Source organism: Phodopus roborovskii, unplaced genomic scaffold (genome assembly GCF_943737965.1).
Source record: "Phodopus roborovskii unplaced genomic scaffold, PHOROB, whole genome shotgun sequence".
NCBI lineage: Eukaryota > Metazoa > Chordata > Mammalia > Rodentia > Cricetidae > Phodopus > Phodopus roborovskii.
The window spans coordinates 22,428,226-22,453,407 of record NW_026126588.1 but is presented as its reverse complement, the minus strand read 5'-3'; the positions used below and the strand labels follow the sequence as shown (position 1 = coordinate 22,453,407).

General features: G+C 45.9%; 1 protein-coding gene across 28 annotated transcripts in view; it reads right to left on the bottom strand.

Annotated features, from left to right (window-relative positions):
* Window positions 1-10,117: 10,117 nt before the first annotated feature.
* Map4k4 (mitogen-activated protein kinase kinase kinase kinase 4) overlaps window positions 10,118-25,182 on the bottom strand; it is a 108,458-nt gene continuing 93,393 nt past the window's right edge. For 8 of the 28 annotated variants that reach the window (XM_051204475.1, XM_051204482.1, XM_051204479.1 and 5 more), the window contains 12 exons: window positions 23,836-24,011; window positions 23,159-23,279; window positions 22,028-22,219; window positions 19,856-19,973; window positions 19,380-19,550; window positions 17,318-17,461; window positions 16,009-16,143; window positions 14,135-14,235; window positions 12,266-12,439; window positions 11,607-11,766; window positions 10,668-10,807; window positions 10,118-10,443 (listed from right to left, as the gene is read on the bottom strand). In XM_051204475.1, coding sequence (XP_051060432.1) covers window positions 10,360-10,443; window positions 10,668-10,807; window positions 11,607-11,766; window positions 12,266-12,439; window positions 14,135-14,235; window positions 16,009-16,143; window positions 17,318-17,461; window positions 19,380-19,550; window positions 19,856-19,973; window positions 22,028-22,219; window positions 23,159-23,279; window positions 23,836-24,011 — 1,716 coding nt within the window. In that variant the 3' untranslated portion in view covers window positions 10,118-10,359. The remainder of the gene's footprint in view (window positions 10,444-10,667; window positions 10,808-11,606; window positions 11,767-12,265; window positions 12,440-14,134; window positions 14,236-16,008; window positions 16,144-17,317; window positions 17,462-19,379; window positions 19,551-19,855; window positions 19,974-22,027; window positions 22,220-23,158; window positions 23,280-23,835; window positions 24,012-25,182) is intronic. The other 20 variants (XM_051204476.1, XM_051204495.1, XM_051204478.1 and 17 more) reach the window with 3 other exon arrangements.

Sequence of the window (25,182 nt, the reverse complement as noted above, 5' to 3'; positions counted from 1 at the left end):
CTCCTAGAGTAATTCTGTGAAAGAACTCTTATATCCAAATCATTTCTCTCGATTGCTCAGAACCTTGTCTGCCTCGATACTGAAGAACATAGGGTTTACCATGACTTCCAGCAAAGTGTCATCTGCAAAGCCTCTAAAGTAAAGCTTTTATCAGTTGTTCAAAATTCCCATGAGTCTACTTCATTGACCCCAGCTCTATATAGAACATTCTAGTCTGATTTTCTTAAACCAGACCATAAATGTTCCAAGGTAACTCTGATATCTGATATCTTTGACACAGTGTATTTTCCTGAATTTATATGTATTCCTTCCTGAGGATAACTGATAATTTTTATTGCATGCTGAATATTATAGCTATAATTAGAGATTTTCTAAAGTTGTCTTTCTCCACAGAGAATCTCTTTTGCTTTTTGGCATGCAGTTGGAGTTAAAGGAAACTGTCTGGTACTGCATGGGTCTAATTTGAAACTGGCCATTTTAGCATTTGGGAAGGCTCTTTTTTTCAGGTTTGCCCCTAATCCTAGAGTGTAACCCAGTCCTTCTATGGTCTCATAGGGAGTCTGGGGTTTTTCCAGGGTCCCGCTTAGTGAGCAGGCCACTGGAATATTTGTCTCTCAGACTCACGGGACTATCAGAGTCCTGCATCCTTGTTTCATCTTCTTAGAGTGTTGAATTCACGCTGCCCATTAAGTCAGATGTTACACGAGGAAAACAGAACAATATCTTGGTTCATCTCAATTGGCTTCTCCTTTTAGTATAAGATTTCTAAGAGTTGGCTTTCTAAGAACGAAGACCTAACATCCATGTTTTTGCCTCCCAGTGACTACAAAACCCCCAGCTCATCAGCTTCTGTCTCCAACCTATTTTCTAAGGCACTATTTTCAAATAAGCCTCTCAAGACTAAAGAACATTGACTCTCCTGCTTGCTAGCCTTGCTTTCATGTAGATCTGTCTTAATCATTTTAAAACACCTATTGTTGCCAGGCGTTGATGGTGCACGCCTTTAATCCCATCACTCAGGAGGCAGAGGCAGAGGCAGGACGATCTCTGTGAGTTCGAGGCCAGCCTGGTCTACAGAGCTAGCTCTAGGACAGTCTCCAAAACAATACAGAGAAACCCTGTCTCGAAAAACCAAAAGCAACAACAACCAAAAAACAAACAAAACAAAAAACAAAAACAAAACACCAAAAAACCAAAACCCCTTATTGTTGTTGCCAGTAGTTGGGAGCATGCCCTCTGTCAATGCTTAATATTTTTACCAGAGTTTAAATAGCATTGGCCAACATGAAAGCAAAGTCAGTAGATAAGTTAAGGTGAAGATATTCCAAAACAACACAACCAAGTCTTTAATTAAAAAAAAAAAAAAAAAAAAAAAAAAAAAGACAAAGTAAGCGTCAATTTATCAGGTAGATCTGGTCACCTGTTGGAGTTAGCAAAAGCAGTGGAGAAAACAAGCATCAGCTTGCTTACAGAATGAAAGGGTCTCTTAATGTACCATATGCTTTTAAGTCCAATGATTAAACACAGAATGAACACCAACAGTAAAGGGGAAAACCCGCAATGCTTCTACAGGGGTGTGAAGATTAGCTTTAACTGTCAACCTGACACACCCAGGGTCACAGTCTCATCGGGGACGGTCTGCACCTGGTGGGCATGTCCTGAGATGTGGGACGCTACAGTCCCCCGTGGGTGGCAACGGAACTGTATGAATGGGAAAGAGAAGTTAGGCATAAGCAAGCAAGCAAGCAAGCATCCATTTTTCTCTGCTATTTGTGGACGATGTGGCCAGCTGTTTCAAGTTCCCGATACCTTGATTTCCCTGCAATCGTGGACTATAACCTGAAAATGTAACCTGAAATAAACTCTTCTCTAACTTGCTTTTTGTCAGAGTATTTTATCGCAGCAATAGAAACGGAAACTAGAACAGGGAAAACTTTCAAGCATCAAAGAGCAGGATGATATCCACACACGTCTTAAAATGAGCAATAATCAAATGACAGAACACAATGGAATCTGAAAGAAACTTGGGTCAATATAGAATTTTACTCCTTCCCCCCCCCAAAAAAAAAACCTACCAATTATGAGACACAGGATGAACATGAACATTTTCAGAATCTGTAAAGGTTTCTTCCCACAAACTCTGTTGAGGAAGTTGCTCAATGATGTTTTTCAAGAAAATAAGGAAGGAAAACAAAAGAGAGAAGGAAATGAAATCCAGAAAACATCTAACCCAGGTAAGGAGAAGAACAGCAATCACAGAAGGGAATCTGAGACTGAGATCTGGCCAAGTCCTAGATAGCAACTCATCTAGGAAGGGAGGAAGCTGTGGTGGTCTACAAGGAATTTTTGTAGGAAAAGAGGGTTGTATTTTACATCTTCAATCCAGAAAGCAAGATTGAAGATCAGGTAGACCAGATAAAGATATCTTCTTAACCTTTTGTTCAACATTCTAGGAGGAAGAACACGCTGAAAATCAGGGAAAATGTAGTTAAACTATTTACCACGGTTTAAAGAGTCATCAGAACACTGGGAAAGGCTAGTCACATTCACACCAGAAATGTCCCCTTTCAGTGGTATAGAGGTCACACATTTGACCACAGACTATACGGAGAATAATACACTAACGGTTTTCATAGGGACCTAGGAAGGGACTTTCTGGGATGATGAATGTCACAAAGGAGGCTGTGGTGAGTGATGCACGATTAGCATTCATCTGCCTGGACATAAGGAATCCACTGAGGTCTACTTAAATCTTATCTCATTAAAGCCAGTTATTGCAAAGTTCCTTCATAAGGTCATGGGATGCTCTGAGATGAATTACTGCTTGAGCATGAAAGGGAGGTCAGAAGGAGTGGCTATGACGACACAAATACATTTGCTTGTTTTTGTTTTTATGAGTTAGAAAGAAACCTGGCTTATGTGTGTGTGCTGACTTTTTGAGAGAAGCTCTTACTAAATTTCCCAGGACGGTCTTTAACTCATGCTAGGGCAGGACAGCCTAACATTTGATTTCCCTGTCCCAGCCTCCTAAGTGCTGGGATTACAGGGATGTGCCACCACCCTTGGCTCTCAAATTAATTTTTAAAAGTTACCTAGGGAGATAGAGAGGCTAATGGTGGACAAGGAGAGAACCTTCAATTCTCCGACTGACCAGACTTTTGCTTAGAAAACATACTCAGTACAGTAACAGAGGTTACTTTGCCAGAGCATAAAATTTAAATTTAAGATCATAGTTCAATTCCCAGCAACCATCTGGCCACTTACAGCTATCTATAAATGAAGTCCATGGGGATCTGACACCCTTTCTGACCTCCAAAGCACACAGACATACATGCAGACAAAACACGTCTGTCTGTCTGTCTGTGTGTATAGTTATTGAAGCAAGAAGATGTGTACAGTTTTAGACTCTTTTCAGTGGGTGCGTGCATGGCGTCAGATGCCCCTGGAACTGGAGTTACAGGGCATTGTCAGTCAACTGATCTGAGTACAAGGAACTGAACTCAGGTCTACCACAAAAGCCGTCTCTCTAGTCTCTATTATTTCTACAGTTTACAGTTTCCACGGGCTGTGGAGAGGGAGCTGGAGGAAGCCACCACCTCTGCTGCTGCTGACTCCATTTCGGTGTACCCAGAGCAAGCCTCCAGTATGGTGCCTCATCCCCATTTGTGAGTCCCTTCACCTCTACAAAGATCTTCAGTCACTTTGTATGAAGACCCCAAATGTTGTCAAGTTACTACGGACTACCTACTTCCCTTGAACATACTGGGCACTAACTACTTCAGGCAGGCAGCTGGTCACCAAAGGGACCTCAGGCTCCTCTCAGAGGCACAAAGCCTGACCAGCCACCAGTTGCCTGTTTAATCTCCCAAACTCTAATTGTCCCTTCATACTGAGGCTAATCCTGTCCCGTTTCTGTGTCCTCTTCTGCTAATGTTCCCATCTAGCTCCTGTACTGATAGCTCTTCAAATAGTCAAGCCTGGTGTTGAGAGTCAGTCTCCTCTTGCCCAGGTTGAGAAGGCACTTTTAAAAGTGCTCAGGGCCTAGAATAGCAGCTGTATTGCTGGCTCTGCTACTACCCAGGAGGCAAGATAGGATGGTCTCATCAGCCGAGCATCTCCAGCTTACATAATTATTTCTAATTACTTCCCTTATCTTAACCAACTTTTGCTGGCACTGGCTGAGGGCTCCTTGCAGCTGGCCGGCACTCCTGTAACAAGGCTGATGTGCGTCCAGATCCCTTAGCGGGAGTTCACGGAAGTGCAGCCTGGGAGTATCATCTCTCGTTTGATCCAGGCAATCCAAACTCAAACCGACTTTTCAGGAAGCCACATGCTACTGTAGTTTAATAAAAGTACAAATCTTCAGGGGCTGGGGGGGGGGCTCAGTTGGCACACCCCTTGCAGGCAAGTATGAGGATCGGCGTTCCCAGCACACATGTAAAAATCGAGGCACAAAGGCATGCACTCATGGTCACAGCTCTAGAGAGAAGGAGATGGTAACCCCCGAAGCTTGAGAGCAGGCCAGTCAATCTAATCCAATCAGCGAAGCTACATACAGGTTTAGACTCTCAAAAATAAGTGGGAGAGATGGCTCAGCTGTTAAAGGTTAGACTCAAAACCAAAAATAAGGTGGAGAGCAATTGACAAGGACCTCTCTATTTATTCATGTGCATGCATGTACAAATACATGGACACACACGCATACGCACACAAGGCTGCGTGTGCACCGAGACTAGGGGCTTTATTTTAGTCTCTACAGCAGTGATCACTATTCCAGGGCACCCTTTAGGTCAGTTTCCCCTGAAGACGGCTCAGCACATAGGGGTTGCTCAACTTGACCGAAAACCACTAAGTTCCCAGAACTTACTCAATGATGTACCCTGCTAAGGAAGGTGTGGGGACAACTAGTCCTTCAGATACCAAGGAAGTATCCTCTATGCCAGTAATACATGGGACAATTGAGGCCCTGTCCACCGACTGTCCACAATAGGCAGGGCCAGACTGCAGATGGTAGCTTCCAGATGGCCTTTGTTCTAAATTGTGACCCCTGGATTCAATCTACAAGGAACCTGATGTTTATAGCAGCAGGATTACTTAGGGAGGAAAGGACCATTTGGTTTCTGAACCTGGAAACACACCCTAGAAATCTAGGATGGCGTTGGAGTGACAGAGTAACCCTGTATCTCTCCTTGAGTGAAGCCTTGTGAGCTGGGGTTTAGGCAATCAGCCGTGAAGATGAAGGCAGGCACTTTGGACAAGATCAAGAACCAAGAGCGCCAATAAAAACCGTATTAACTACTAGCGCACGCTACAGGAGGATGGCCTGAACACTGAAGGCAAAGGGCCACAGCGTGAATGCTGGGATCCATGAATACGGAGGAGGCAAACTGAACATGACCAGGAGGCAAGAGGTTGCCTGTTACCAGGAGATAACGGCAGAAGTGCGTGGGAGGCCTGGACAAAGACCACCGACCTACGCGCTTTGCGTTGGATGAACCGTATGATCTGAGTGTCAAGACAGTATTCCGTACCATTTACTGAGGGAGATCGGTTAACACTGGTCTAGGTGGGCTCTGCGAACTCAAGGGACAGGACATGCTTGCCCTAGCTCTTAACGTGGACACCTTGCCAGACTTCTACCCTTTGGATAAAACCAGAAATGAAGATCTCTTGGAAACAAGAAAAAGCAATCCCACGCAGAATGATCGAACAAATGAAAAAGGGCTAGACCAAACTCAAATCCCTTGGAGACCAGTCAGGGAGAGCCTTCAGTGTTGCCATGGCAACTCCAACTGGGGACCCAGGGGAAAAGGGCCCTGGCCTCAAATGTACAGACTGGCAGTTCTAGTTTGCTTCCCTGTCGCTGTGGTAAAACACCAACCAAGTCGGAGGGAGAAAAGGTTTTCTTTCATCTGTGTTTCCGGATCACAAACTGGGAAAGAACCCGGATGCAGGAACTGAAGCAGAATCCAGGGGGGGCGGGCGACTCCGGATTGCTCGATGCTTCTGCCAGTTATGCAACCTAGGACCATCTGTCTAGGGGTGGTATTGGCCCCAACGTGCTGGGCTCCTCTGCACCAGTTAGCATCTAAGAAAATGCCCACAGACATGGCCACAGGCCCATTTGACAGAGGCAGGTTTCAAATGCTTCCCCATCTTTCCAGGTGTATCAAGCTGACAACCAAGAGGATCCGAACCATTGCACCGGCCTCACCCGGCCTGGCGGGGTACTCTACCTCTCCTCAGACCTGGCTGGACCAGCGCAGCTCACCACCACACTGCACCAAGGCAGGACTTACCCAGGATTAACATCAATTTTTATTTCATTCTCATTATAAAGAACAGATTAACCTTGAGAGGCCAGGAGAAATGGCCAGGCTTGAGAGCCTAGTGTTCCAATGCACTGGTCTTCTCACCTAAGAAAATTGTGGTCACTACTTCTGCCAACTCTGTTTCTCAGCCACTTTGCAAAGCGCCCCATCTGCTCCTGCCAAGGGGAGTGTGGAGATGTCATTCTTTAAAAGTGGTTACACCACGGAAGCAAGCAACTCAACCACATCTCAGCTAAGAGGCCAAGCTTAATTCCAGTAACTTCTAGCTCGCCCACCCCTCACCCCTGCGAACTCTCAACCTGGGGTGGGGATGGGCATGGGGGTGGAGCTAGAAGAGGGAAATTCACTAATAGTCCAAGACGATGCCATCAGACTTTTTTTTAATGCCTAATTGGCTACCAGCCGCAAGCAGGATAAACCTTGCATCACCTGGCGGCCAAGGCTCTTACTGCTTTACTCTCTCTCGTCTTGGAGCTAGCTACTGTACCCAAGACAGCATTTAAGCACCAACCCAGAAAGGGCTACTTTACGTCTCACTGGGAACATGCTACTTTACGTTTTTAAAAAGATTGCTTTCCATTTGTGTGTGTGCCATGTGTCTTCCACGTGCGGCCCAAAAGAAGGAGGGTACAGCTCCCCTGGAGCTGGAGTTAGCTATGAGCTGCCCGATGTGTGTGGACGCTGAGCCCAACTCTGGTCCTACTGGGATAGCAAACGCTACTAACAACTGAGCCACCTCGGCAGGCCTATTTAGACACGCAAGGATCCAATTTCCTTCGCTCTCGTTTTCACCCTAGCGACGCGAGATGAACTTTCCACCTAACTCCTGAAGTCTGTGCGTGTCTGCTACTTTCGTAGCTGTCCTTCAGCAATCGCCCAGGGACAGCAGGATGTGGGAACCTGTTGTGGCCTGGATGGGCCTGATGGCGGGGAGGCAGAGAAGCGTCTAAAGGGTCAGGACACACTCAAGTAGAAATTATTTTCACTTTATTTAGGAAAGTAAGGTAGGGGGGAACAATAATTTGTATAACAGCAGACAAGTTAGCACTGCAAAAAAGAGAAAAAGCACAGGCTGCGTACTTGTCATAGCCCGCCCAGCTTCATGACTAGTAAAGTTAACGCACCTTCTCACCTGTTATTATTATTACTCAGCATAACTGGTGACATCGGGGATTACCAGGTCCTGAAGTGTGCTACACCTAAGCTAGAAACCCAAGAGCCCACAGAAGTCACTTAGAAGTAAATGGCAGCTGGGAGGCACATCAGTACAACAAACCCTTTCTGTAAACATGTCCTCCCACGTAAATGTGCGTACCACGCTTCGCTCAGCACAGAGGAGGCTCCTCCGACTAATGCACAGAAAGGCACTGAAGCTCTGGCTGGCCCTAGACACACCCGGGCATGGTGGTACTGTGCGGATGGATCACTCCCACAGCAGCTCCATGGCCCACACAGACCAGTGTGTCACCTTAATACTGTTCTGTAGTTTTGTAAAAAAACAAAAAACGAAAGGGAGTGTCCTAAACAAATACGTACGGAGTCACAGCAGCCCACCCCCGAGTTAACTTGTATAACTCAATCTACACTTGGTCTGCCAGGTGTCAAGCCGGAGAAGGGACGGCCAGACGACAGAGGGGACAGCTGCTCCTGTTCTGTTTCAATCAGATTGGTCACGGAAGAGGTCTGGGTCAACTGAGGGGTGCACACTGGGGCTGGGAGCCCACCCCCACCCCCGTGGTTAAGTTCTAGATATGAATAATTCCAGCACCATATGTTTGAAGTATTTGCCACCCGTCACTAAAGACAGAGCTGGCAGCCTGGGCGCTGGACTGTGACAGTGGTGTCCTGGGACACAGAAGTAAGGTGGACAGTGACCTGCTCCATGACTTCTTGCTCCTTGGTATTTGAGGCTTGAGGTTTCTTCAAAGTCACGTGCTCACCCCTCACAGCATTCCAAACCCGGGGGGAAAGCGGCTGCCACCACCTGAATAGCTTTGTTAGCCACAACTAGGGGAGAAACACCGTGTTTCTTTCCGATGGTAAACTATTTTTACCTCCTTTTACCTCAAAGAGTAAGGCTGCTAGAGTTTTGTGACCCACTTTGTTGGCATTTATAACCAACCATTATCTTTACTAGACTCGAGCTGTTCACAAAACTACTATACCAGGAGCAAGAGAATGATGGGTGGTGTCCGGATGGGACCGATGGGACAGGCATGGCACTAGACACAGAGAACTGTTACATGGGACTGGGGAGAGATGCATCACGCTGTAAAAGAAAGCTAACCACAGAGCAGGACCAAACCTTTGAAACAACAAGCTTCTGTCTGGGGATGAAGCACACAGCCCCTGCGAGCTCCACTCACAGAGAGATGGCGGGGCCAGGGCTCAGCGTGGCTTCTTCACTGAGACGCCAGCATCCTCAGAGGGGGTGTAGGGATGACCATGAAACCGTGAAGCAAATTATTACAAGACATTTATTACAAATGTCACAGACATATTTGTAAAGAAAAATTAGTTTAAAAAAAAGAAAACAAAAACAAAAAACTGAACGAGAGAGCAAGCGAGGAAAGAAGAAAAGCCAGGGCTTCGATATTACACCTGAAACACGGGGGTTGCCATCTTTATGAATAAGCAGAATTAACTACATTCTTAAAATAGTTTTAGTGCATTGCATTTTTTAGAAAAAGGGACAAACCCTCACCCCCCCAAAAAAAAAGGTTCCTGAAACAATGAACAGTTTGTGTGACTACTCAAACGTGACCACCTGCCTGCTACCAAATTCCAGTTGAGACGATGGCATCTCATGTGTTGGTGACTGCTGAAGGCTGCCCACCAACCACTATCGCGAACCTGGTGGAGACAGCAGCCTGCTTCCCACGAGGCCAGTGTCCACGCCTTCACAGACAGTTTTCCTTGTACCTGATCAGACTTGTGACAAAGTCAGTCAAACTTCAGCCGGATGCTTTTGGTATTAAGGTTAAATTAAGCAATTAATGTTTTCTGCCAAATCCGTAAGCTAAATCACCTCTCAATGCATTAAAAACAATGAGGTAGGCAAAAAGCAAAACAACAACACCACCCCCCCACAGGAAAGTTGACTTTTTTTCTGACTGCAGGTGCAGACTGTGGTGAGGTCCACTGTCGCTCTTCCAGGCTTAAACAGAAATTAAACCTTTAGCAGAGGCAGTTGCTAACCCTGTCACACGACCAAGTTCTGGCCAATGAACAAGATGCACGCGTTTTTCTTTTTCTTTCTCTCTCAGTCTCTCTCTTTTTTTTAAAGAACCATCTGCACAATTTAGGCAAAACTTGGTGCACAGGAAAATGACTGTGCTCTTGGCCAGGACAACCCCCTCCAAAACATTTCAAAGAAACAAAATGGGACCCCCTTAACCCGCCCCGCCCACCTAAGCCCCACCCACAAAAAGTTATCCTAGTAACTGTGTCTTTCACATTTTATAAATATTAACTTCTTAAACCTGCACCTTCTTCTTTGTCCACATATTGTCACATTACAAAAAAAAAAAAAAAAAAAAAAAAAAAGAAATGTCAATTAAATACATTGTTAATGTTACTATATTAAATCTGTTCTCTGCTTCAGCAAGCTGCTTCTCACGCCACTTTTTACCTCCTTGTGCCCACTGCCAACATCTGATGGTGTGCTCATCACAGCCTTCAGACACCCACAGGCCAGAGTCACTCAGAGACAAGGAATCCTGGAGCTGTAGAAAGGCGCCCTTCCTGGCCTGCTGCTCATCCCCAAACACTCCTAGCACCGATGGTAAAGTCTAAACAGCACCGGCTGCGATGCAGCCTTGATTTATTTTTGAGTAAGGAAAAGAAGCGAATGGGAATAAACTGGCGAAAAGTGTAGGAAGGAGGGGAGAGGACCCAACACGCAAGGGGCCTGCATACACAGCTGTCCCGGCTGCACCCGCGCAGCTCTGAGCTCCAGTTGCAAGGAATTCCAAGTTCTCAGGGTCTTGACGACTCCGGGGGTCAGTGATCCCAGCTGACATTGCCTCTACCAGCTCAGAAGAGAAGTCCTGCCCAAGGTCATGAAATAAACCTGACTGCTGCCACCAGACCGAACGGAGGCAAAGAACACCTGCAAATAACCAGAGAGGGCAGTTAGCAGGCCGTTCGCTGCCCCGTGGTGCCCACCACCAGGGTATGCCTAAAGAGCAAGTCAGAATCTTTCCTTAATTAATTTATTTTAGAATCTATTAGAACCGCAAGGAAATTCACCGCCAATACCATGAAGAATAAGCCACTCTTAAAAAAAAAAAAAAAAAAAATCCCAGCTACACAGAAGCCATAAGGAAACATTACCTTGTCATTACGTTCACATAAGAATTTTAGTCTTTGAGCCCTTTTGTGCATAAATACACCATCCAAGTGGCCAGTTTCCACAGATCGTATTTCTATCGCCTTCTCTCCCCAGCCCATTGTCTGATTCGATCGGATATATGCTTTTAGAGAAGAGGAGAAAAAAAAGTGTTAACATAGAGGAAGATCAACCAGACGTTTCTGACACACATACACACCATCTACCCGAGTGCCTGGACTGGGGACTGGGGGGAGCTTGGTTTTCCAGGGGCCCTGCCTTGGGGCTAGGCATGTGTTCAATCACTGAAGGCCCATCTCCGATGCACCCGGCCTGGGTTCATTTACAACATGGACCCAAGAGTGAGGGAATGTGCCAATGGGCCTCGTCTATCACGGGAAGGAGTCATACGAGCCAACAGTTGAAAGAACTGATTTTCCCTAGACCTTTCTGCAGCTTTTGGGAATAGCCATGGTGTGTGGGTCAGTGTACGTGTTTCAGAACCCAGCCGAGAGAGGGTGTAAGGAAGCACACAGTTTAGGGATGTAAACATAAAGCCACGGAAAAGTCAAACCCCAGCCCCTGTTCCTGGGTACAAAGCAGAAGACCACGCAAGAGGGTGTTTAACTGAGGGTCTGCCACTATCAAGAGCAAACCACATTTCTTTCTGACTTGCTTCACCCCACACAAATGGGTCGGGGGGGGGAGGGGAACCAAATCTGCCCTATTTTATATGGATAAATTAATAAGAGTCAAACGGGACCTAGCAATAGCACAGCTCTTAAAAGTACCCAAGAATTACTTGGATTATGTGTTAACTTCTTCTCCCTTCTGCTGATAACCAATAAATAACCGAAAGTATGATTGGCATGCAAGCTAGTACAATAAACAGATGTGGTCTTGGTGGGCTCCTCTCACAAATGCCTCGCCATGACGCACCCTACCTACAGATGTGGGCATCTCTCCCCACTGCAGAACCACGTCCTTGGTGATCCTTCCATATGTGTTTACATAAACCCCCTCGTCTTCATAGCACACCAGAAGCTCCATTCCATCCGTGTTGGGAAGAATAATGATTGCATGGGGTTTGATGCTGCACTGAATCTAGAGGAGAGAGACAAGGGAGCATGCTTGTGGTTATCTCCAGCCCCGTCAAAGTGCTCAGTAAGACTGCCTAGAGAATGCAATAAGTACTGCTGTACCCCTGGCACAGAAAGTAGGAATCTTGGGAAATCCATGCAACATACAACCCCAAGTCTACCCTTTACAGGTTCACTGACTCACACGTTTGAGTCTCTAGGAACATAACTCGATAGCAGACTCGTTTCAGAGACATTCCCAACCCATGGTGTTCTAGTCTGACAGCAACTGTCCCAACTCCTTCCCGTGTTAGTCAAAGCGAGTGCTCAACGGTCTTCAGAAGGCCTTCACAGAGCCAGGAAAGCAGATTTCTACTGTTCCTGAAACACGATGCTACTGAAAAATGGCGCTTCACTTACATACTCACCCTACACCATGGGGGGAAATGAGGGAACCCTGCTTGTGTTAGTTCACTAAGCAGAGTAAAGGGTAAAGTCAAAACAAGTGAAGCCAATCAACCAACCATAGAGTGTGGGGTCTTTCTTACGTGTGTTGGTAGATAAATGTCATAGACTGAGCCCGAATCCACATCAACCGCATGGAATCCAGCACAGGATCCATAGATCACTTTCAATCTCTGGCCTTCCTCAACAGTGAGATCCACCAGTAATGGCTTATGTACCAGTTCTCCAAATGACTACAGAGATAATCAAGACAGAAGCAGGAAGACAAGCTTACAGTATCAGATGAGAAGCTGGCTGCAGGCATTAACTGACAGCTGGAAGACACTTCCCTACCTAGCAAGAGGGTGCTCTGTCCTGTCCTGTGTCTTGATTAGAATACGTGCAAAGTCAACAAGGACTAGGCACAGCACAGCAGCGGAATGAGTAGCAGCGAGAGCAATACCACCGGGAATCTGACGGGGGCTGTTACTACGGGGGCTACAGACAACGCGACGGCCCGTGAGCCGTCCGTCCTTCCTTCCTTCCTGTCAGCACAGCTTACAGGGCTAGGACAGTGAACTGGAATAGGAAAGTAAGGTAATGCTTACAGAGCAACATGCACAGCACTTGGCATGTAGGAATACGACTACTAGATCCCAAAAGACAATCTAAGTAATTCTCTAATTGCTCTAATTGCTATCTTTATTCAGTAATACTAGGTTTAGCAAAAATGCTAACCCTACCGACTTTGATTCACCGAGGAATTGATACTTCCTCTTTCAACAAACTATATCAAACTTACTTTAAATGCTATCGTTTTAGAGCACATATGTTGTTGCTTGTCCTCTACTAAAATGTTCCTGGACTGTTCTTAAGGTTCTATGTCTCAAAATAGAAACAGCTGGTATTTTTATCTAATGCTAGAGCAGTGTCGATTTTAATTAAGAATTTTGTACATTGGATTTAGGGCAATCCCAAAAATAAATTACTAAAACTGTGCACAGAACAATGACTGTTAGTTCTCTGCATTTGGGGTGTGGAAGCTGAGGCAGTATGAAGCATCATGTCCAGTGTACTACCTCTAACCACATGCGCTGGAAGAGAATACAAGACTAATTACGAGTACATGTGAACTCACAACCAAAACAGCCCAGAGTTTGCACAAACATTATTAGTTCACCCAAACTGCATGCAGAATGGGGATACCATCTTACTGCAAATATCAAGATCCTGTTAAATGACAGTGGTTTTCTTTTTTTTTTTTAAATTCAAATAAAAACAGGACCATACTGTAGATATCCCCTTCTTCCATTTACTGTGTAATATCAATTGTTATATCATTAATAATCTCTGTAACTTATTGTTTTTGTTTTGTTGTTGTTCTTTGTTTTGAGATAGGGTGTTGCTATGTACACCTGGTTGGTCTTGACTCCACAATAATCCTCCTGCCTCAGGCTCTCTGGCATCCATTATCACACCCAGCCTATTACTTAGTTTTTAAACTGTACTGCACTAAATACATCCACTTTTACAACAGAATTTGTTAAGCCCTTTTAACGATGTATCTGGGTCTTCATCACACCTATCTCTTTTCATCATCATCATCATCATCATCATCATCATCATGTTGGATTTTCAGGACAGGGTTTCTCTGTGTAGCTCTGGCTGTCCTGCAGCTCGTTCTATAGACCAGCCTGGCCGCAGACTTGCAGGGACCCACCTGCTTTTGCCCACTGAGTGCTGGGATTAAAGGTGTGCACCACCATCTCCCAGCTGAAGATCTACGTTTTAAGGGAGCATGTGAGTACCATTTGGGCAAAATGATCACCTGAGAACTTAGAAAATATTTATGCATGCCTAATATGTTATATATAGCTTTTTGTTTGACAGAATATATAGCTTTATATTAACTGTTTAGACTTTAGTCCATTTAAAACTGGTGGTTTTACCTTAAAGGCCATAAATTTGTGATATGGCTTCGGTGCCCACGCATACACTTCCACAGAACTCTTCAAAGCAATTACCAGAAATTTTATTCTTTCATATTTTACTGAAACAAACATAAAAAAAAAATCAAGAGAAATACTATCAGTATTGACACAGAGCCATAAATTCTTTTAGCTGTCATTTGCAAACATTATAAAATATGCTTTTATTGTTCATCCAAAGAGCAAGGAGTTTAGATGGGAAATAGAGAGCCCAAGCCACACACTCTGCTTTTCTAATTCTTCGGTGTATAATTCATTTTCTAGCTCAATCAATTCTAAAGTAACAATGAATGGGTTAGCTGACGATCCTAATGTCTTAGATTCTAAGTACTTTATTACCAAGAGCAGCCCGCCCTAAGGACTGGGGGACTCACCATTACTACACAATGGTAACAGCGTGACAAGGGACTCACAGGGACAGGACCGTGAAAGGAGCAAAGGAATAAACGCTGTGTGAACAATGAAACTCTCACACTCTTTCACAGCTATCCAGGTCCCTGTGTGTCCTGAGCACATGTGGTATCTGTACCACATGAACTAACACCACACAGCTACTCGATTAACTGTGGGTGTGAGGACTTGTGATGACTCAGCTTTGCTAAAGGCCTCACACTGTCAAATGTTCAAAAGTCATACACGGGACTTTAAGTGGCTGTCCAGTGAACGCTGTTAATAGACTTTTCCTGGAATGATGGCTATTGTCCTATGCGTACAGCTAACACTCCGTAAAGAGTACCACAGCTATTGACACTGAAGAGGTACTGGTGCCACAAAGGAACTCCATTAAAGATTGCTAACACTAACTAACTGTATTTTAGCCTCCTGCTCTTGGTGGAAACTTAGAAGCATTCCAAATAATATGACTCTTGTAATAATTATTAACCAGTGAGCTGGCACTGTAGACAAAAATGACAATGTCCCAGATTACAATATCCTGGAGGAGGTGGGCAAAACAACTGCAGATAGTCTCTGCCTTGGTAAAATATACGAGCACAAGTCAGCATTCAAGGAAGTCTCCAACCTTAACCAGCCACATTCTAGGAAGTCCTTAGAAGTGTAACTCTGTTACAGTCCCTGACTTCCCGTGTATTTCTAACCAGCACTTTTAACCAGCCACATTCTACGAAGTCCTTAGAAGTGTAACTTTGTTACGATCCCTTACTTCCCATGTATTTCTAACCAGCCACATTCTAGGAAGTCCTTAGAAGTGTAACTTTGTTACGATCCCTCACTTCCCATGTATTTCTAACCAGCCACATTCTAGGAAGTCCTTAGAAGTGTAACTTTGTTACGATCCCTCACTTCCCATGTATTTCTAATCAGCGCCCTTCATTTTTCTCAAATGCAACAGAACTTTGTTTGGATTTTGTTAGCCAGCTTTGTAAGAATCACTGAATGTTCCAAGGGAGGAAAATGACAATTACAAAACAGTTGTCAAGAAACAACAATTAGCCAGCCACAGTCATTTATAAAACGGAACACGGTAGCTCCAAATTGCCAGTTAAATATTCTCAAATGTCCTCTTAGTGACTGCTAAGGGCCTCCTACTCTAAACAAGAGCCTAAAGGGTAGAGGAATCAAAGGTTTAGTGTGGTAGCCCTCACTCAGAGGTTACTTAGAATCACACCTTACAGAGGAGAAGGAGCATTGTCAATGAGGTGAAAGGCCAGGGAAGGCGGGGGACAGAGTGAGCAGAAACACAAACTGCGCTGTACTATGGATGAGAACAACACAGTAAGACATCTAGACGAGACCTGACCATCAAAGGGCACATAATTTAAGACAGAACTACTTAAGCTGAAGAAACAAAACACTATGACTCCCTGAGAGCTTACCAACTTTATAGTGTACACATCCTTCCAAATCGCCCACCGTGGTCCAACCTTGCTTCTTCTCAACTTCTGGGTCATTATGTAGTATTTTATTTCTTAACCAGGATAAATAGTAGACACGTAACTTATCCTTTTTGCCTAACAAGATAAATACAAGAGAGACCAGAATCCCAGAGTTAAATGAACTTCCAAATAGCTGACCATGTGAAGGTGCTGGAGACAGTCCCGTCTGGGAAAGCCATGGAGACAATTACAGTGATGCTTTTGGATAGCAAGCCTATTACATAAAAGTTGATAACTTTCCTATATACCAACAGCCAAAAAAAAAAAAAAAAAATAGAAATTGAAATTAATATTATTCATATTAACTAAAGAAATAAAATAGGCACAAATCTCACAAAATAACACTTTTAAAGATCTATTTGTCGAAGAAATATTTTGGGTTCATGGACAGAAAAAGTCACTGTCAGTTCTTCCCAGCTTGAATTACAGATTCTATGCAATTCTAAGCCAAACCGCAGCCAAGCTATCCATGCATATTATAAACACACTCTAAGTTTACATCCAGTCGTCAAGCAGCGACGTGGCAAACACAATACCGAAATGAAAACAAAGGTTTTGAACAGTTATTGATGTCAAGGCTCGCTGTACATGTGGTCATTAGCAAAAGAGAGGACAAATCAACTAGTGGAGTAAATAAAAGGACCTAGAAATAGCTGCACGCACCACAGTGAACCAATAATCGGAATGCTGTGGACTGAAGTGGATCTGGTTGCAAGCCTTCGGTGTTTCACAAAAATAAATTATTGCCAAAGAGAAGGTGTCGGCCCGTGAATTATGATAGACAAACAGTCATACAAAGTTAGTGCTATATGAATCCAGTGATATGACATTCTAGAATAGTGAAGTCACCAAAAAGGTGGTCAGCTGTCACCAGGGGCTCAGGAGGAAGTACAGACAGCACTTTCTTAGGGCACCCAAACTAGATTGACAGAATAATGGAATAAACGCATCACAGTATATAGAACACCAAGCCAGTGCTCGCTACAGCAATATAAACTACATGTTTTAATTAATAACTGCATATCCTTACTGACAGATACAAACAGTATACCAACAGTGTGCCCCACATAGAAAGGGTGTCAGTAACAGGGGCAGCTGTCCGCATGAAGTGGCTATCTACCCTCTCTGACATCATCAACTGTCTCCGTACCTCCCTTAGCCAGAAGTTCCAGAAGGTGCTGGGCCCAGTATGTAAGGCTAGACACACTACGAGCGATAGGTCACAGGTTCTGCTTCACAAGACACTTACCAGATATTGTCACCAGGACATTCAGGCCCTCGAGAACATCCATTTGCTGGAACCGTCTTCGGTTGATCAGAGGATACACTTTCCCTTGGCCACTTCTGTCCAAGAGCATCAGACCACTCTCTGTGCCGACTAGCAGATTCACTCCTGTTTCAAGAACACAGAGTGGCCTACGTTTTAGGTTGTGCCAGCATGGAGCTCTACCATAAGGAGAGGAAAACATTCTCTACTTTGAAAGGACGATAGCTTCCTTTGTTCAGAAAGCAATGCTCAGAACAGTCAGGTTAAAGCAACTGATCCCTGCCGCCTAGGAAAGACAGTGACGTTTACTTAGGTTTGGAAATGGACTGAGGAAGCCCCATCACTTTACCTGTTCCCAGCATCCTTCAGTCCCGGTGGTATTGTGGACTCACTATTTCTTGAGTTTTACAAATCGGACCACATTAGATACTTGAAAAGACCATCATCTGATAGCACAGCCTCACAGCCGGCAAACTTATAAGTGACTTGCAGAGAAAGCACGCCTCCGGAATCTCCACCGGCTTACCAGCTGGTCTCTACCAGTTCCCACCACCAGGAAACAACTGCACTGTTTCTTTACCTTTCCACTGCGTGAGAATGTCAGAGCAGTGGACCTTCCCCCGCGCCTTGCCGACCGACCACACTGGTGGACTGCTTGCTCCTAGTCAGGAAGTGTCTGCGTGTCCCATGGACACTGCGGTTGCTGCCCACCTATGCTAGGCGACAGCTCAGAAGCAGTGGCTCCCACCGCAAGGCTTTACTCCCTTACTCTTCCAGACACTACAGACTTGTACTGAAAGCAGACCGCACCTGACCCCAAAAGAGGTTGTGACCCTTAGGGTTAGAACCACTGATCTAGACAGATAATAAAGTCTTTGTTGTATGACCATATATGGCGACACATTGTTTATTCATTCAAGCCACTGGAGATCAAAATAACAAAGCGGCCATACTAGTTAGCCATAGAAGCCAGGCACACACCTTTAATCCCAGGGCTCAGGGTTCAGAGGCAGATGATCTCTGAATCCCAAGAGTACTCCCAGGATTTGAGAGTTATAAAAGGTAGAGGCATTCGGTCTGAGATCAGTCTCTGGCCGCGATGAGGAGGAGCACAGCAGTCTGCATGTGAGCAGCAGTGAAGCTGGAGTCTGAGGATCGGCCCTTTCATCTGAGCTGAGGTAGAGGTAAGAGCTAGTGGCCGGCTGCTCTTCTTCCGCTTAAAGCCTGAACCCCAATACCATCAGTCTCTGGTTCTTTTATTTATTTATCCTGTTACAACCATATGAACACAGCTCGGGTCCTGACCCAACAGTCAGGTGACAGCTCTTTAAAGGCCCTCGGTTGAGGGCTGAGTAGGAGCTTCAGAGGCAGGCAAGTGAGAGCTGGGGCTGGGGACGCTGTAGGGCTCTAAAGGTAAAAGTTGAGCCCTTGTTCAGCCTCAGTCATTTCTCCCAAAAACAGAGAGAGGATCACGAGAGGCTGGGGTAGAGAGGGCGGCTGGTGTTCTACTGCAGGCGATGTGGCGGCTGGGGTCTCAGGGAGGAGGACACGCTATGGGCACTTTGAAAGCAGAGCACAAACCACGGCACTAGATGTCAGGACAAGGGCAGGATGGAAGCTGGACTCGGAGAAGGCACACCGGCGTGTGCAGCAGACCCTGAGGACACACACGTAAGACAAGCCAGGGCGACAGTGGCCCCTGACGACTGCTTCTAGAGTCTCGTTTGGAAGCCGGTGAAAGAAAGTCCCAGACAAAAAGGTAAGCGCAAGATTTTAACTTCATTCTTCCCATGCTCAGGGCCAACTCCTGCCTCCTCCTCCTCCTCACTGTTCATCCATCCTTATGCGGAGAAACGGACCCTTCCCAACGTCCTACTGCTGACATGACAGAGCCACTCACACACAAGCACTCTGTTCCATTAACACACACTCAGCTGAACTGAAGGCATGGCACAGGGACCACAGGAATCGTTCGTCCCTCAAACGGTGACAAATCTGTTCTTCCGAATAAAACCACAGACTCCGACAGCAGGGAGATACCTACCCCATAAGGCAGCACACAGGATCTCCGAGTTAAACCTCTTCTTGTATTTACGAATCTCGGGGGTGTCGCTCTGTGGTCTAGTGTTTGTGGGGTTCACATTGACCACTGAGCCTTTCCGAGTAGGATCTTGCCTTATGGCTTCTGGTCTCATTCCGTCACAGGAAAATCCCACTGAAACATAGTACATTTTAATCTTACCTTCAGTGCACAGAATACACAGCTGCCTCACTCCCTCAGTATGCCCCAGATAAATAAACACCCACATGCTGTGACTGACACCTTTCCAAAGAAAAGGCACTCTATAAAACGGACATGGAAACTGACTATGAGGTTCACTGCTGCAGGCAGCAAGACGGGGTGGACTCCTAAGCAAAGGTCTGCACCAGCAACCATGCATGCCCAAGCCACTTGGGGAGCTACACAGGGCATCAGGCCCTTCTGTCTGCTGCTTCCCTTGCTGCTGCTGCTGTACTTACCCACGGAAGTAACTGTCGTTCCACTAGATGGAGAAATCTGTAGTAACCTGGGGTCTATAAAAGGTGTAAAGGAGGAGGAAGATTTGTGTTTCTGGAGTGTGCTACTAGCGGATTGAGTCTGCAATGTAAATTTCAATTTCATTAATATAAGAGACATTTAAAACGTGAACATCAAAGACCATTTCAGTCCCTTACATACGCAGCACCATTTCCCAATCCAAGCCCTTCTCTTCCTACACCATCCCCCAGAAGGCCCAGCGGGCATTCCAACTGTATCTCTCCCTTGACATGGCGCACCCGGCCAATGAAAACATAGCTTCATGGCCAGCTCTGACAAAATGGATGGAAATTCTTACATAGCATCTGAAATGTCTTAACATCAATTCAGCACTTTCTGAATTTACTTTACACACTACTACTACTAAAAACAATAATAAAGATGTAATCTACTATCTACTGTGAGAGACTCCTGGTGTGACCACTACTTCGATAGACTGTTGCTGTGATCTCTATGTACTGTGATAGACTCCTGCTATGGCCTGCTTTCTACTGTAATAGGAAATACTGGTATGATCTCCTGTCTACTATGGTAGGTAGGTGATCAGTGTGATCTACTATCCTACCGGGACAGAGTATGGACAAACGCTTCTATCTTTTGTTATTTATTTTAAATCGAGCCTCTTCCGGAACACTACATCACCATTAAGCCCCCACCACACAACAGGGGCTCATTAGCAAACACACAGATGACGACAGGCATGGCCTTCTGATCTTTTAGAAGCACCGGTGTTAATAATGTAACTTAAAACCAGAAATTAAAACAAATAAACAAGAAGCTCACAAAGAAAGTGAAACAAATTGTTAAGTGGAAATGCAATGATGATTAAAACCAAACAGGAAAACTTGCCAGTTTAGTGAGTTAAGGGTTACATACAGTAAGATGGAGTGTGTGTGGGAAATGCACAGCAGTGTAAGCACAGGTCTCGGGACAGAGGACCTTCCATCATCGAGGGCCTCTCCTCCATTTGCTTCCTCTGTGGGGTACTGAAATCCACCACGTCCTACAGCCCATGCCAGCCGAAGATTCCCCGCCTGACAAAGTGCCACCTCGCAGGGTTCTTTCTCTCCCTGCCCACCAATCATGGCCAAATTTGCTCAGAAAGTATCGCCTGGTTCTGTCCTCAGAAGGAGACTTTTCTCATACGGCGGCTGCCCAGTGGCCAATCAAGTCTTACTTGACAAGACTGGCTGAAACTAAAAGCCTCTCTCAACTACGAAACAAATGGACTCAGTACGTCCCAGAACCCGAGAAGTTGAATCTCACGTGTTTAATTAAGCAAGTGTTCAGGGTGGGCTCTGCCACTGCGCTTGGCATGACTTATTTAAAGAATGAAGGCTCACCCACCTATGACCCAGCAGAGCTATGCCATGAGCACACAGGACTCCCGATACAGAATTCTAAATTAGAAGAAAGCTCAGACCTTTGTCCTTCCTTGCTTAGCATCATACCTTTCTAGGTCTCCCCCCATAAAGCACACTTGACGACATCTTAAACCCTGAGTACATGTGACTGTCAAGGGGAAAAGATCCCTTTAAGAGGGTTGGTGGAAACCAAAGTCATCAAGCAACATCCAACCCCTCCCCAAACCGAACAAACGAAACCAGTAACCAAAACACAATCAATGCCTGTTGGAAGATTACCACACAAGACAAGCTTGTGCAAGTAAGGCTAATAAGCCTCTGCAGTCACTTTCTCCTGTATTTTACAAACCGGACAAAAAAAAATGAAAAGGCAATTTCCACAGATGACTACAAGGGTTTCATGCCAAATACGGAATGGATCTGAGAACACAGCAATCGTTTTATTTACTTATATATATATAAAAATGGAAACGAACAGAATAAAGCAAGCCATGCAACTATACTTATCTAGGGAGAGTAGACAGTGAACTGGCAAGTTTCGGGGGGATCAATCCATCTAGGGTTAGGGATTTGTATGCAGATCTGAGCATGTTACTTGGGGCTGGGGAGGAGGGCAGATGACAGAGAAGCAGGAGGGGTTGGGGTGGAGGAGGGAGACAGGGTTTGTGGGAAGGGCTTCTTTGCAAACTAGCTCCTAGGCAGTGCTGGTCTAACCCCAGGAAAGCAGCCAGCTTGTGGTGTGAGACATACCTCATTAGCAGTGAGCTTGTCCTGGGGTGTCTGTGGGGACATGGTGGGTGTCGGCTGGCTGGAGGATGGGGAGGAGGAGGTGGAGGAGGTGGAGGAGGAATGGCTTTGCTGTAAGAGATCTGGCAAGAGGTGAATGCGACCCGCAAAGCCATTGCTCTCAGGATGGCTGGCACGCTTTTGGTCAACTGTACTCTGTAGAAAAAACAGGCACACTGGTCTCGCTCAAGCACTGCTGACGGCCCTACCGATAACTGCTTTGTTCGAGGTGCTGTGTTGACTTCTCAGGCTGTTAAATTACCAACGAAAATCCAAGGGGATCAGCCGGAATCCCTCGAACCGCCTTGCCAAAGGTCCAGCTAGAGCCACTTGAACCCAAAATACCCAATGCAACCAAATGCAAGTGGCCAGTGTTCCACCGGGTTCGCCTGCAACAGCGTGGGAGACCACCCCCTCGCTCGCTCTCTTTGTAAATCTGTCTAAACCGCCTCTAGAAAGTGCCCCGTGGTTTCTCTGAACCCTGGACTTCTCTTGTTCTCCCTACTTTCCATCCAAGTACACTGCTGTGGCATGAAACACTCAGGGCGAACCCCCAAGGTCCAGAGAGCGCCCTGTTCCTACTCCAGTGAGGAGCCTATGCCTGAGATAAATCTAAGAATGAACAGACAGTTATGAGACATCATGGTCCAAACGGAACACATCTTGCATCACAAACAGAGATGATCATTCTCATGCCCCGCTCCTGCTGCAGACACTTAGGGCCAGATGCCCCAGCGGAGCCTCCTGGTGGCCCTCTTGTGGGCTCCAGATCTGCGCCTTCCCTCTGTGAGCCTCTGTAGGCCTCCCTGTGGCTTTTCCACCACTCCAACCCACACTGTGAGACTCGGCACGGTGCTTGGATGAAGGCTGCCACAGGCATGCAGGGGAGAGGCAAGGTGGGGTGAAGACCTCTGCCTACCTTCGTGGCATGCAGCACTCACCTACCTCCCTGGCCCAGGACACCCTACCCTCAGAGTTGTGTTAACACGGAAACAGATGACAATGTAAAGCAGCATGAGTGGGTGAATGAGCAAGTGGGTTAATGACTACAGGAGACGCTCAGCCTCTGACGACAGGAGAGAGGGACACAGGTACCTGGCGGACGATCAGGGTGCCCTCCTTGGACGGCGTCATGGCTGGCTCGCTTTCGACATCATCATGAACAATCATAGTTTTCACGGATTCTGTTTCACCGTTGCTCAGATTCAGAGATGACCTGTGGAGACAAAGTCCCCAAGTCAAGGATGGCAAGCCGAACCTCGTTGTCCGCTCAAAGCCGTGAGGTGAGAGGCGGCAGCGGGCATGCGTTTCCTCTAGGGCTGCAAGGGTTTGGCTTTATCCCTTGGACAGAGTTCTCTGCAGTTCATTTTGTTCTTAAGCAAAACATTAGAATGAATACTTCTTCCTAATTACACTAAAAAGGGGAGGGAGAGAGACAGAGACACACAGAGAGAGAGACTGTGTGTGTGTGTGTAAGGGAGAGAGGGGGGAACAGAGAGGGGGGAGGGAGAGAGACAGAGACACACAGAGAGAGAGACTGTGTGTGTGTGTGTGTGTGTGTGTGTGTGTGTGTAAGGGAGAGAGGGGGGAACAGAGAGGGGGGAGGGAGAGAGACAGAGACACACAGAGAGAGAGAGACTGTGTGTGTGTAAGCTACATTCTACTGAGTCCATGAAAACTACATCAGACTTCTGGGCAGTGTCAGGGCAGAAGGCTCAGCGGAAAGAAGGCCCAGCGTCAGACTCTCGTCTGCTAAGACAGCGAGCACTGACACTGCTCTGGTGTCCTCTGGTCCCGACGTGGAATCATCAGCCCCTTCCTGCTCCACATCCTCTTCCTCCTCATCCGTGGTCCCAGAGTCCTCGCTGGAGGAGGAGTAGTCTGTCACTTTGTGAGGGGGGCGGACATCGTCCACTGCTCGAAGCTCTTTGGCCAACGCAGTCAAGTCCTGAGACACGGGATGGAAAAGAGGATTAGGAGGGGGGTGGGTGGGGGGGGCAAAGAGGACACAGGTGAAAAGCTTTTCAGGTTAACCGCCAGTAAGTAACCGCGGTCCGTGTCACAGACGGTACCGGGATAAGCTACTCGTGGAGATTTGTGTTTCAGATGAAGGGGTTTGTGTTGCTTTTGATAGAAAAGGGCAGATGTCATAGGCAACCACAATACAGCGATCTGCTTACAATAAGCTGGCAGTACTCTGCTTTCAAATAGAAAGGAAAATTTTATGTCTGTAAGTCTAGAGACAGGGCCGGCCTTTGCTGCGAAGATACCATTTCTTTAGAATACCGGCCTCCAACTACACAGATCTGAGTTAACGTAACTGAGTTCCTTTCCTTCTCATTTCATGAAGGACCCCGAGTCCACAGACAGTGGAGTGGTGGTACCAAAGAACCACCCCTAACTTCCCCATGAGTAACTACCACCCCCGAGCTAGGGGCATTCACAGGGGGAAAGTCTGATCCGCCGCATGCCACAGCAATAGGCTGGGTAGTTTCCCACTTGCCTTCCTTCGAGGTGTACCCACATTCCCTGTAATGTGGCTACTGAATGTGACTGAAGGAGAACTTACTAAAACCTGGCTTCATTTCTATTTACTCTGCTGAGATATTCTAAGATTCTGATCAATGTGTTAAATCTAATTTCTCCATTTACATGCAGAGTGCAAATTCACTGTTCTACTTGGGAATTTTATCTAAAAGCAATGGTATTTAAAAAAGGAAACCAAGTACAATACAGCTGTTTGTCCCTTTCTATTTCAGGAGCATTTCTAGTTTAGTTTTTTTTTTTTTTTTTTTCTTTTATGCATTAAGAGTACACTTTGTTTTTAACTTGAGCCTGTGAAATATTGGGGACCAAGTTTGAGCTCACTACACCCTGTTAATTATCTGAGGCAAAAAGGCGGTTTTAAAGCAGGCGCTTAAAGAGGTGAGCGATAACAGTAAGTGTCTGGAGCATGTTTTATCTGCTCAGACAGCTGATTCCTGTAAAAGTTCAGTTTGTAAAGTCTACAAAACAGTAAGGCAAGTTGAGGGCAGAGTTCAAATTCAAGCCAAGTTAAGAGGCAGAGAGCATTGCTGGAGCTAGACTTGCCAGAGTTAGGGCTTACCACTTCACCCTTC